At 43.0% G+C, this 13,007-nt stretch overlaps 1 protein-coding gene and 1 long non-coding RNA gene across 2 annotated transcripts in view; both read left to right on the top strand.

The window, feature by feature from the left end:
* Positions 1-13,007, top strand: part of cadps2 (Ca++-dependent secretion activator 2) — a 193,329-nt gene that overhangs the window by 16,952 nt on the left and 163,370 nt on the right. The window contains exon 2 of the mRNA XM_085413171.1: positions 4,045-4,158. Coding sequence (XP_085269297.1) covers positions 4,045-4,158 — 114 coding nt within the window. The remainder of the gene's footprint in view (positions 1-4,044; positions 4,159-13,007) is intronic.
* On the top strand, positions 7,824-9,433 carry LOC146665478 (uncharacterized). The gene is made up of 2 exons (XR_014912388.1): positions 7,824-8,145; positions 8,876-9,433. It is a non-coding gene; the product is annotated as an uncharacterized LOC146665478 (long non-coding RNA).

Genomic DNA, 13,007 nt, shown 5'->3' with positions numbered 1-13,007 from the left:
TGATTAAAAGTCATCAGATGTGTTTGATTGCATTTAGTTGAATAAGTGACTCAGTCATAAAAGGTTGATGGGGTAGTGTTGTCAGCTGTGTGTGCAGGTGGCATGAAGAGCTAAGTTTGTGAATGTGACAACTTGAGAATGAGGCAACATAAGAGCTTCATATTGATACCATAGGTGCATATACCAAGAATATACCGAGTTTGAATCTGTCACCTTGACCTCAAGGTCAGAGGTCAAGGAAGTAGGACTTTGAAACTGATGTGATAGGTGTGTCTACTGGGAGGCTGAGGGGTAGCACTGGTGGCTGCCAGTGTTTTTACTTCTGCATTCATCCTGATGTTTTTTCCAAAACTGAAGAAATGTCAGTGTGTTTCTTGCAACCATAAATACCAAGACATAACAAAAGTACCACCTTGTCTCACAGATGAGATGGAGCCTTCTTGTGCAGTAATTTTGCTCTTCAAAGTCTTTCCAACATTTAGCCAATAAGCTATTTTGGTTTCACCAGTTATTGGTTCACCAGTGGTTTATTTTTAATTTATTTGGCACTTAACAGCGTACACTATATTACTCTACTTGTGCCAGGTGACCAGATCTTTAGGGTGGACCAATTTTTGCGCAGTGTGTTTTAGGTTTGAAAGCCACAGAGACGAGGTACTTACAGAAATGTATCTCAGCTGTTCTGATACTGCTGGGATCACTAAAGGTTGTCACTTATGCAGCAGCTATCCTTATCTCTCTCTGGAGCATTCTTTAGGTGGCTTCCCAGCTTTCACAAATGTCCAACTGGGATAACCACATTTACTCAGGGCACTTCATGATATGATGTTCAATAGGACTGTTTATAAGGTTGGGGGAACCTGCAGTCAGCTGAGACTGAAGAAGTCCCTTAGATGAGTGATGAAATGTTTCTCCCACAGAAAATGTGATGTCCAGATGAACAGAATCTACTTCTTGGGAAGTAATTAAGTAGTAAACCTTAACATTAGCTGTTCAACTATGAACAATTACCCAATAGCCACATTAGCCATCTGTCGCCATTACCGTGGGAACTAGCAGGCTGCAGTTAGATAACAGATGGATAATTGTTGCTGGTTTAATGGGTCACGCATGGAGTATTGGGCTACGGGAGAGTGTATTATGTACATATGGGGAACCTGACAGATTGCTGGTTGTACAGAGCAACAGAGGAACCACAGTTGAACAGAGCAGAGACTCAAGAGTGTGGAAAACGAATCAGAGCAAATAAAGAGTGAAATCTGGAGGACTTCAGACCTGAAAAGCAGAATTGAAGAGCTGTTGACTGAGGTTTGGTGACAAGGTGACAGATGTGGACAAACTGATAAACTTTACCTTTTTTACTTTTGCAATAGTTTATTAAAACGTGTTTATGTTATTATAGCCAGCTGTAGAGGTCAGTGTTAAAATATCTCTATCTCTTAAAGGTGCAACGTGTGGTGACTAATACCACACTTTCACCAAAGTTCATTTTCAACCTTTCCTTTTCTTTATTAGGAAACAGCACTTCTGCAAAAGGCTTCTACCAGGAATTTTTCTTATTCTTGTGATACTAAAAATGGATACAACATAAAAAGCAAGTACACAAAAAGGTAATTGACTAAGATTAGTTTAAAAAAAAAAAAAGCAGAAGAAAGAATGGGGGCATTTTTCTTTATCTCAGTTCTTCTAGCCCTTTACTCCTCTTTTGAAAGAGGGAAAGGAAATGCATGAATTAACTTTTAAAACACACACACGTGCACACACAACAAGAACTATTTACATCCAAGCTGAGGGAGTGCCATCAAGGAAGGTCCTGTGTTGTGTATAAACAGTTTAATTAACAGATATATTTTATTATCATAATTGTCATTGTAATGAGACACTCACAAACAAAATCGTGGTTTAGCAACTCAGTAACGCAGCCTGCTTATGGGAAAGTAGCAGGAATCTAATTTTTTTGCAATAGTAATCCCTGACTTTACTGGTTGCTTGAAAAAAATAATCTGATTACAGTAACGCGTTACTGCCCATCTCTGGTCATGACCAACTCCATTTGCTGAGTGCTTTAATGAGGGTTTAACGGGAGTTGTTGGACTGTTTGAGTTTTCTTTGATATTATCAAGAATTGTTATCAGTGGGCCAGGCTTTTTGTTTAGACAGTACACTACAGATTGTTGGTGTCTGTGGATGAAACAATCGTACCTCTACATGGTTTTGAGGTGTTTGGAGTGGCATTCAAATCCATTTTGTGGTGAGTGAAGTAAACTGTGCAAAATGGGCATTCTGACAGTTGTCAGCTTTTGGTCAGCTATAGTCTTGTTGAATTACTGATAGCTCGGTTATTCTCTCAGTGACTGGATCTGCCATGACGAGTCTCCCCCCGTCTTGCATTACACAGAAAATAATTCCTCACATTGTTATTGGAGACCAACGTAACAGTATCCAGAATAAGTATCAGATATATTGATTTATGTTTTTATGGTTTGAACATTAGGATTCCTCATCAACCCAGAGCCATCCGACTATTTTATCTGGTTCTCTACCAGAGGTCTGGGAACTTATGGGTCCTACACAGTATCTTTGCTGTTCCTAGGACTGTGCTCTTCTGGATAGAGATCTCAGATGTTGTTCCTGGGACCTGCTGTAGCCACTTGCCCAGTTTGGAGGTCACTGCCTGCCCCGAGTACCCCCATTCTCCACAGGAACCACTGTTACCTTCACCCTCCGCATCTTCTCTAGTTCCTCTCTCAGCCCTTGGGGCTTATTAAGCTTCTAATCCTTCCTGATGTTGCAATCACTTAGTCATAGTCATAGATGTAGCTATACTATCTTCCTCCACCACTACTATGTCAGTTTGGTTAGCCATCACCAGCTTGTCCATCTGTATCTGGAAATCTCACAGGATCTTAGCTTGGTCATTATCAGCCACCCTAGAGGACATATCCCATTTTGACCTTGGGAGTTCCAGGCCATACTTGGAACAGATGATCCTGTATACTGTGCCAGTATCTTGGTCATGGCATTCCATGTAAGCCCTGCCTGCTAGCATCTTGCACTTTGCTGTTATGTCCCAGATTATTTCAGTGGCATCTCTGCACAACCTGCACTAGGGCCTTGCCTGGTGTGGTAGAATCTAGTCTCTATCTATTGATCTTGTGCTTAGATCTTGTTCCGATGTTGCCATGATTAGTGCCTCTGTGCTGTCTTTCAGTCTAGCTTTGTCCAGCCGTTGGTAGGATTTCTCAGTATCACTTGTTCTGTTTGGCGGTTGTATATGCTGTAAAGCAGCCTGTCCTTCCATAATGGCTCCTCTTTATGCTCCTCTTCTTTCTTGGGTTTCTGCTGCCTGAGCTATTCTCTAAGCACATGATCAGTTGTGGCCATCTTGCTGATGTTGGAACACTGAGAAACGAGTTATTTTACCGTTAGTTTACATATTTGATGTCAAAGAATCCATAGGTCCCACATACTTTTCATGTAACCCCTTCTGCAGGGATTACTCGTGTAGCATTCCAGTAGCTCCCTATTCTCATTCCTTTTCCACTTATGCCTTCTTGTTCCAGTAGCCCACTTCTCATCAGTGTGTCCTGGTTCCTCAATACTTGACACAGACCTTGTTAATCCAAGCAACGTCCAAGCAATTAAAATCTTTCTTTTTTACCAGAGGTTTATTATAAATCACTGTTCTTTATATTTTTGTATTCAACGTGCCCTTGCAAATGAGATGCCACATTCTCTGTTTGCGTTTGCTTGATGTGTTATAGTCAACACGTGTTGCATGTATGTAGCTTAACGGTCACCACAACTTTTATTCGTGGTGGAATTATGTTTGAATTGCCACAAAAAACAGAATGAAGAATTTGAAAACCTCCCACAAAGCGGGTTTTTGCTAGCACTTTAACAGTGACTTTAAGCTTATATTTGTTTTGTTTTTCATTCATACCGCCACCACCTCATATTAAACTCTCACTTCATAATAATTATGCCCTTCTCTACCACCACTCTGTATCATTTCTCTCTGTTCTTCATTGTTGTCTTTCTTAGGTCAATAAGCAGCAGCTACAGGCAGTAAAGGAGCGTTTTCTTGCTTTCCTCAATGGAGAAACTCAAATTGTGGCTGATGAAGCTTTCTGCAATGCCGTGAGAAGCTACTATGAGGTAAATTGATTGAGTGAGTTTTGTAAAACATTTTTCACAGAAACAAATGTGATTTTAGCTTTACAATTCTATGGCAGGACAGGGACTCTCTTCAGGCATTGCCTTAATTCCTGTTATGTTGTTTCTGACCCACAAACCGTCTGACAGAAAGGTGGAACCAACCTGACGATATACTCTTATAGTTACTTGACTGTGTCCTTCTTATTTGTTTTCAACAGAGGTGGTGAATTTACCCAGTTTGTCAATATTAATGCTGACATGAAACAACTAGAACTATCTTTATTCTTTGTAAAGCTGACTGAGGCTAGTATGAAACAAAAGATAACTTTTCATGCTTATAAACTGCCTTGAATGCTGTAGCAACATATATAAGTATAAGTAAATCCTATTTTTCATTTCTACTGAGTTATTGTTATTGATGATGCACTACTTAATTTGAAATGTGAATCTTTAGTGGCAACAGCTTTCTTGCTGGGAGCTTCTACTGTTTCAAGCTGACAGGCCTATTGTCTCATTTATTAAGATTTTCTTATTAAGTTTATTAAGTTTATTTATTAAGTTTCCTTCAAAATGCTGTCAGAGTAAAACTGAAAGAAATCAACAAACATATCCTGCTCAGACACTCATTTACATACAGTGGGGCAAAAAAATATTTAGTCAGCCACCGATTGTGCAAGTTCCCCCACTTAAAATGATGACAGAGGTCAGTAATTTGCACCAGAGGTACACTTCAACTGTGAGAGACAGAATGTGGAAAAAAAATCCATGAATCCACATGGTAGGATTTGTAAAGAATTTATTCGTAAATCAGGGTGGAAAATAAGTATTTGGTCAATAACAAAAATATTCAATTCAATTCAATTTTATTTATATAGCGCCAAATCACAACATAAGTCGCCTCAAGGCGCATCATAGATACAGAGAAAAAAAACCCAACAATCATATGACCCCCTAAGAGCAAGCACTTTGGGAACAGTGGGAAGGAAAAACTCCCTTTTAACAGGAAGAAACCTCCGGCAGAACCAGGCTCAGGGAGGGGCGGCCATCTGCTGCGACCGGTTGGGGTGAGAGAAGGAAGACAGGATAAAATGATATAATAATAATATATTATTATTATTATTATTATTATTATTAATAATATAATAAAAATACAACTCAATGCTTTGTAACATAACCTTTGTTGGCAATAACAGAGGTCAAACGTTTACTATAGGTCTTTACCAGGTTTGCACACACAGTAGCTGGTATTTTGGCCCATTCCTCCATGCAGATCTTCTCGAGAGCAGTGATGTTTTGGGGCTGTCGCCGAGCAACACGGATTTTCAACTCCCGCCACAGATTTTCTATGGGGTTGAGGTCTGGAGACTGGCTAGGCCACTCCAGGACTTTCAAATGCTTCTTACGGAGCCACTCCTTTGTTGCCCGGGCGGTGTGTTTTGGATCATTGTCATGTTGGAAGACCCAGCCTCGTTTCATCTTCAAAGTTCTCACTGATGGAAGGAGGTTTTGGCTCAAAATCTCACGATACATGGCCCCATTCATTCTGTCCTTAACACGGATCAGTTGTCCTGTCCCCTTGGCAGAAAAACAGCCCCATAGCATGATGTTTCCACCCCCATGCTTCACAGTAGGTATGGTGTTCTTGGGATGCAACTCAGTATTCTTCTTCCTCCAAACACGACGAGTTGAGTTTATACCAAAAAGTTCTACTTTGGTTTCATCTGACCACATGACATTCTCCCAATCCTCTGCTGTATCATCCATGTGCTCTCTGGCAAACTTCAGACGGGCCTGGACATGCACTGGCTTCAGCAGCGGAACACGTCTGGCACTGCGGGATTTGATTCCCTGCCGTTGTAGTGTGTTACTGATGGTGACCTTTGTTACTTTGGTCCCAGCTCTCTGCAGGTCATTCACCAGGTCCCCCCGTGTGGTTCTGGGATCTTTGCTCACCGTTCTCATGATCATTTTGACCCCACAGGATGAGATCTTGCATGGAGCCCCAGATCGAGGGAGATTATCAGTGGTCTTGTATGTCTTCCATTTTCTGATGATTGCTCCCACAGTTGATTTTTTCACACCAAGCTGCTTGCCTATTGTAGATTCACTCTTCCCAGTCTGGTGCAGGTCTACAATACTTTTCCTGGTGTCCTTCGAAAGCTCTTTGGTCTGGGCCATGGCGGAGTTTGGAGTCTGACTGTTTGAGGCTGTGGACAGGTGTCTTTTATACAGATGATGAGTTCAAACAGGTGCCATTCATACAGGTAACGAGTGGGGGACAGAAAAGCTTCTTACAGAAGACGTTACAGGTCTGTGAGAGCCAGAGATTTTCCTTGTTTGAGGTGACCAAATACTTATTTTCCACCCTAATTTACGAATAAATTCTTTACAAATCCTACCATGTGAATTCATGGATTTTTTTTTCACATTCTGTCTCTCACAGTTGAAGTGTACCTCTGGTGCAAATTACTGACCTCTGTCATCATTTTAAGTGGGGGAACTTGCACAATCGGTGGCTGACTAAATACTTTTTTGCCCCACTGTAGGTTGCCATATAAACAATGGAGACACACTGTAAACAACAATGTAAAAAACAACAAGTCCTACTGTATAAATGCTGCATTAAACATGAAAGTTTTATACAATGTCACAAAACTAGGCAGCTGGGCAACTTTCCTAAGCACAACAATAATGCATCTCTGCGATGCTAATTGATACATCCTTCTTCAAATGTGGCCAAAAAAATGACGCAAAACTCAGTCATATGTCTTCCGCACACCCAAGTGCCCTGACCTATCATGAGCTAGGTTCAACACCTGACCACGATACTTTGATGGAATTACTACCTGGAACACTGGATCCCCCCCCCAAAGTCCTCCCCATGGGGCACCCACTTCCTCACCAGAACACCATCCTGCAAAAAATAGCCAGCCACACTTTTCACCTCCAGAGCTGACAACACAGACTCCAACTGCCATTCCAAGGATGGGTCAGCCCTCTGCGCACTCATCAACTCACTGCGGGGCACATCCAGAGGCGAAGCTGGCAAAGTCAGTAAAACAGGTTCATCCTTAACAGCGGCTTCTGTACACTCACCTTTACTTATTGCCCGTGTAACAGCACAGGCCGGGTAAGAGAAGTGACGACTGCTGGCACTATCCAACCGATCTAACCTGGAAGGCGAATCCGTAACTACTAGTGCTGATGACACCTTTCCCCACACCTGACCTCCGGCCAAATCATTACCTAGAATGATATCCACCCCTTCCACTGGCAATGCAGGCCTAACCCCCACTAAAACCTCACCAATTCGCCCTCAGTGTTCAACCTATGCACCGAAACCGGAACCACCATTATCCCCATTCCTCTCATAAGGATCTTATCCCCAGTAGCTGTCTCATCTGAAAGTGGGAGAATGGACCCCACAGCATAAGAGTTGACAGCGCCAGTGTCTCTCAAGATCCTAACTGAGACTTACGGTGTGTTCACACCGAACGCGATGGGCGCGTGAAAAAAGCCCCAAACGCCCCTAACTTGACGCGTGCACATTCGCACCTCTACGCGTGTCCAAGAAAAATCCATCGCGCCCCAAAATATCATATTTTAACGCGCGTGAACCGGAAATGTGGGAGGGATGTGGGAGGAAGTTTTGCAAGACGGGTATCTTTGCAAGATGGCAGCTGTCGAGCTAGCGCTTGAAGAGAGAGTCTCCCTTCTCTATTTACTGTGGAGAGCAGAGTAGCGGCGTAAAGGACATCCTTGCCGTACCTGGGTCCATCAGGTCCTCCAGAGGCGTGAGCAGTTTGGTGAGTTTCACCACTTGCTCCAGGAGCTGCGCCTGGATGACGGCCGATTCCAGCGCTATCACCGTCATTCACTCGGCCAGTTTGAGGACCTGCTGTCCCGCGTCGGTCCCAGAATCGCCCGCCTAGACACCGACTACAGGCGCTCAATCCCACCTGCAGAGCGCCTGTCCGTCTGCCTGAGGTTAGTAAAAGTGTTTAATACGTAGTCCTTTATTGATACCTGTGCTAATATATGCTAAACCATCCATTTATACACTGCTAACATGGATGTGCTATGCTAACAGTGAATGCTCTCGGTGTTTGCTGATATCAAACTGTAGCATTAGGACCACTGAGTTAACCTTTGTAGTGATACTCACTCCTTTTTATTTAGACCTGGTTTAATTCTGGGATAGTTGAATATTTGTATATAATCCCTGCAGCTGTCAGACTCTATAGCAGGGGTCACAGCCTTTATTAAAACAGAGTTAGATAAAACTGTGAACAGTTTGGTTCATCTCTAGTTACATGGTTCTATCTTGATAAGCTGTCTTATCACAGATTAATTTTTCAAAAATATTAATGATTTAAGCAAGGAAAGGGCTACATGTCAACATACAACTCTTTATTTCTATTAATGTCTCACTTCATTCCTACCTGATTGACATGTTTAGGAATTATGAGTGATTGGCTCACTGTAGTTGCGAAAGTTGCTACCAATCAAATTATAATATGTTAAAGTTAAAACAAAACACAACTGTTTTAGATATTGTCTAATATACATTTTGTAATTATCCTTATAATTACAAAATGTTTTATGTAAGATTTAAGTTTTGTGATTAAATCTGACATCACCAAAGTATTTTGGAATTTGAATAATGTATTTTGTAACTGCAGTACACATAATACTGATTTTGAACAATTTTGTCCAGGTTCCTTGTCACCGCGGACTCCTTCAGCACCAAGCGTTCAGTTACAGAGTCGGTGTGTCAGATCACCCCCCAGGCAGCGACGGCCATCTGGGACTGTCTAGTGGACGACTTCATGGCTGTGCCTTCACCTGGAGACTGGCGCTCCATCACAGAGGGATTCCAGGAGCGCTGGAACTTTCCTCTGTGCTGTGCAGCTCTGGATGGGAAGCACGTCCAGACAAAGGCACCCCATATATCATATAGGAGACACACACATTGATATACACTAAATATTTATTTCATTTCTTTTTTGTGGTGCCCAAATTTATGCACCTGCTTGATTTTGTTTAAATAATTATTGCACACTTTTTGTAAATCCAGTAAACTTCTTTTCACTTCTCAAATATCACTGTGTGAGTCTCCTGTATGATATATTTAACTGACATTTTTTTATTGTAACAACCAACGATTTATACAGGAAAATGATGTCTATTAACAAGGTTGCCCAAACTTCTGCATCCCACTGTATTAGTATATTTTGTCATTAGTATAATATGAAATAAATTCTACATGTGTCAAGTCGTGTGCCAACATTTGCTGTGTAGTAGAACTGAGACATTAGTCATTATAAACATTTATTTGAAATAATGTTAAAATTCTCACACAGAAATACATTAAACATAAATATATAAAATATAAGTATTTACAGAGAGACAGGAATAAAAAGGACCAGCTGCTCTCCAGAGCAGGAACAAGGCTGAGGAGGAAATGCTCCATTGGAGACTGGTGTGGACTCTTCAGGGACACCAGGGTGGCCAGCTCCACCACCGATGGACCGTCCTGGGACCCGTCCCTCATCTGCCTCGGAGCCGTCCTCCCCTGTGGGCCTGTAAAACAGCACAAAACACAAAGAAATGAGAAGGCTGCTACTAGATTTTAATTTCAACATTGAAAAAAACAAACAAACTAAAAACAGGATATAATCAGATTGGTTGTAGATATTTAGTAAAGGTCATCACAGGCAATCCCACCGACTAAAAAGGTATCAGTGCTTGCTGTACATATCTGTGGGTGCAGCAGCAGGAGCTCAGGGACTGGGGAGCCAGGAGAAGCAACAGGGGATGCTCTGCTGCAGAATCAGTTGGTTCTATCAATACAGTATTAAATGTTAACAGGTTGAATATAATAATCATAGAGTAGACAGTGGTCCCTCATTTATTGCAGCAGGGGTTCTCAGAATAACTAGCCCCTGGCCACGCACTTTATACACTGTTTTCCACACACACACATGAACATTGGTCACAGTTCTCACAATTGATTCTCAAAGTGCAAACCTTTGTAGATTGCAAAACGTAAACGTATTATTATGCCGTGTTTTGTCTTCATCTGCCTGCCACTTTCGTGCGCCTTTTTCCCTCGCGGTGCAGGTGTCTATTTCCGAATGAGGCTCATAGTTATGGGTGTTTTTGTGCTGTTTTTTCTATTGGACGTGATGGTTATCAAAACCAAACATGATAAATTTGGCAAGCGCAGGAGATTTGTCAATCAGGCTGCAGAATGCAATGCTGTCCGGTGCAAAAAAGAGAAAATGAAAATTAAGAAAAAAGAGGCAGTGACGGATGAACAGCGGGACCACTGTGTGCTGCTTATTAATAAACAATAAAATATATTCTTAAATGACAACATGCCTAAAAGCAGAACGGTATTTGTATGTCAGTGGGAAAATAGCGGTGGCTTGCTAGCTTTTGTGCGGCTTCCCCGGGTCAGTGAAAACTTTAGAGAAAACTTGAGAAAAATGAATGAACTTACCAGGTTGCCCGATCTCTTTACATATCTTCCTCCAAGCTCGGTCCTTTATATTCATGTCTCGGTACAGAAAGCAGCTGGTGTCGTACGGCTCCGGGTTGTTTGCTACGGCATTGATTAGCCTTCCTTCTATTGAAGAATAAAGGGCTTTGGCTGGATCTGCCCCTTTGAACTAGCCAACAGCCACGTCACCATGCTCCTGATTGGTTGTCGCGGCGCGATTTGACGCTGGAGTTCAGATTTTTCCAACTCGAGCGGGGGACGCGAAACGCGTGTATGCACAAAATGCAACACATAAACTCACGCGCGTGTTTTTTTTCGCGAGTCAAACGCCTGAAACGCGCTACGCTCACGCGCGTTTCAGGCGTTTTGGCGTTTTCGCGACGCAAATCTGCTTCCGAATTTTCGCGGGAGCCGTAATCGCGGGTCAGCGCGCCTTTCCATTGACTTTACATGTAAGCCTGACGCTCTGCCTGCCTCTATCGCGTTCGGTGTGAACACACCGTTACGTGTGCCCCCCAGGCAGGGTAACAAACCCACCCCAGACAGGCATCAAAGACTTCCTAGGCCCGTCAAACATGTCACATTCCTTGTACTCACCATACCCCCTGTCCAAACCCAAAGGAACAGGAAGGCTTGCAGCTAGGGCAATAGGATTCCCCTGTTTACCCCCCCTCCCCAGAGCGGTCTCTTGCCAGGAGGATGGGACGATTCACCTTCCAATGACCAGACTCCTGACAATAATTACACACATCCCTGCCTGTTCCAGAATGATTAAATCACACAAGCCTTCAAAATTATTGACCCCGGAAGCCACACACCAGCGGTTAAAATGGTTCGTTATCTCCCTCACAAACTCCAAATGTGACCGAGCAACCTTCTTCTCCGGTGTCCTAAACCGTTGACGATAAGCTTCAGGGACCAACTCATACGCCTTCAACACAGCACAGTCCTTAACAGACTTGTACGTCAAACCATCACTGCCCAATGATGCATATGCCTCTTGCGCCCTCCCACACAACACACACTGCAAAAGCAGAATCCGTTCAGAATCTGACCACTTTCCTGCCTCTGCGACACGTTCAAACAAAGAAAAAGAAAAAACATCAGGGTCTTCCTCATTAAACTTAGGTAAGAGACGCAAATTGCTCACCATATCAGGAGATGACAAAGATGAACGCCCCTCATCCAACAAGACGTCCCCTGAAAGCTTACCCTCTTTAACCAAAGTTAAACGAGTATTCTGCAAATCTGTCTTTGCCTGCTCAGTCTCCCGTCGCAACCTTTCAATCTCCACCTGCTTGTCAGCCTCCAGTTTGTGTTTTTCCATGTCCATCTTCTGTTTCTCCAGCTCCAACTCTTGCTTTTCCTTTTCAAAAGAAATTTGCAATGACATCAGCTCCTTTTGCTGCTCAAAAGTCAAGTTTCCCGGAAAAACTCCCAATGGCACAGTTACTGGCTGACCAGTTTTCTGTTGCCCAGCCACCAAAACACCCTTTTCAACTAACTGCAACTTAACCGCAGATTTCACAGTATCTTTGCGACGTTTATCCCCAAGCCCACTCAAATCAAGATCATACTCATCTGCAACCTTCAACAGCTGGTCCTTAGTGCAGCGATCCAGGAAATCCTCACAAGGTGCAGCAACAAACTCCTCTATACCTGCCATGATGCTGCAAGGCTCAAAGAGTGCAGCAAAGGAAAGAGGAGGAAGAGAAAAAAAACAGCAGAAAACAAACAAGCAAAAAAACAGTGGTTCCCCAGGTCAAATCGTGCCCCGAAAGACAAACATCTCTCGCTAAAGTGGAAATCTCCCCCTTACTAACCTGCCTACCCCAACTTGCCTACACCATAACCCTAGTCTTCATGCAGATTAGCGGCAGGCTCTTTAAACACTCAACCCAGTAACCTGGTTAGGCCCCCAGCAAGCTGGGTACTCACCTGACAGCCCTGGAAGTGTCCCCGAGACGAATGCTCTAACCGCACACCACACAAAAAAAAAACAAACCAAAAAAACAAACCGAGTCCAAAAGGAACACGCTGCTGCACCTACAAAGGGAGACTCCACAAAACACTTACCACCCCAGAGAACCCTGCAATCACTGCTAAGAAGTCACACCTACTTGATGCCACATGAACCTGAGGCACCACACAAATCAAGCAACAAACCCACCATACTGAGACCAGATCCACATAACCAAAACCAAATCAGCAACCATCAAATCAAACCCAAATGGACGAGCCCCCACTTGTCACGAACCGGGCCGTACGGTCATGACAAAGAAAACCCCAGACGTGGTTAGGAATGTATTCCAAGCTGCTTTATTCTTTTAAAACAAATAAAACA

The sequence above is a fragment of the Rhamphochromis longiceps genome, linkage group LG7, assembly GCF_057381845.1.
Source record: "Rhamphochromis longiceps isolate RC_006_pf linkage group LG7, R_longiceps_female_GT1.1, whole genome shotgun sequence".
NCBI classification, from domain to species: domain Eukaryota; kingdom Metazoa; phylum Chordata; class Actinopteri; order Cichliformes; family Cichlidae; genus Rhamphochromis; species Rhamphochromis longiceps.
Note: the sequence above shows the minus strand (reverse complement) of the source record. Positions and strands in the feature narration are given on the sequence as shown.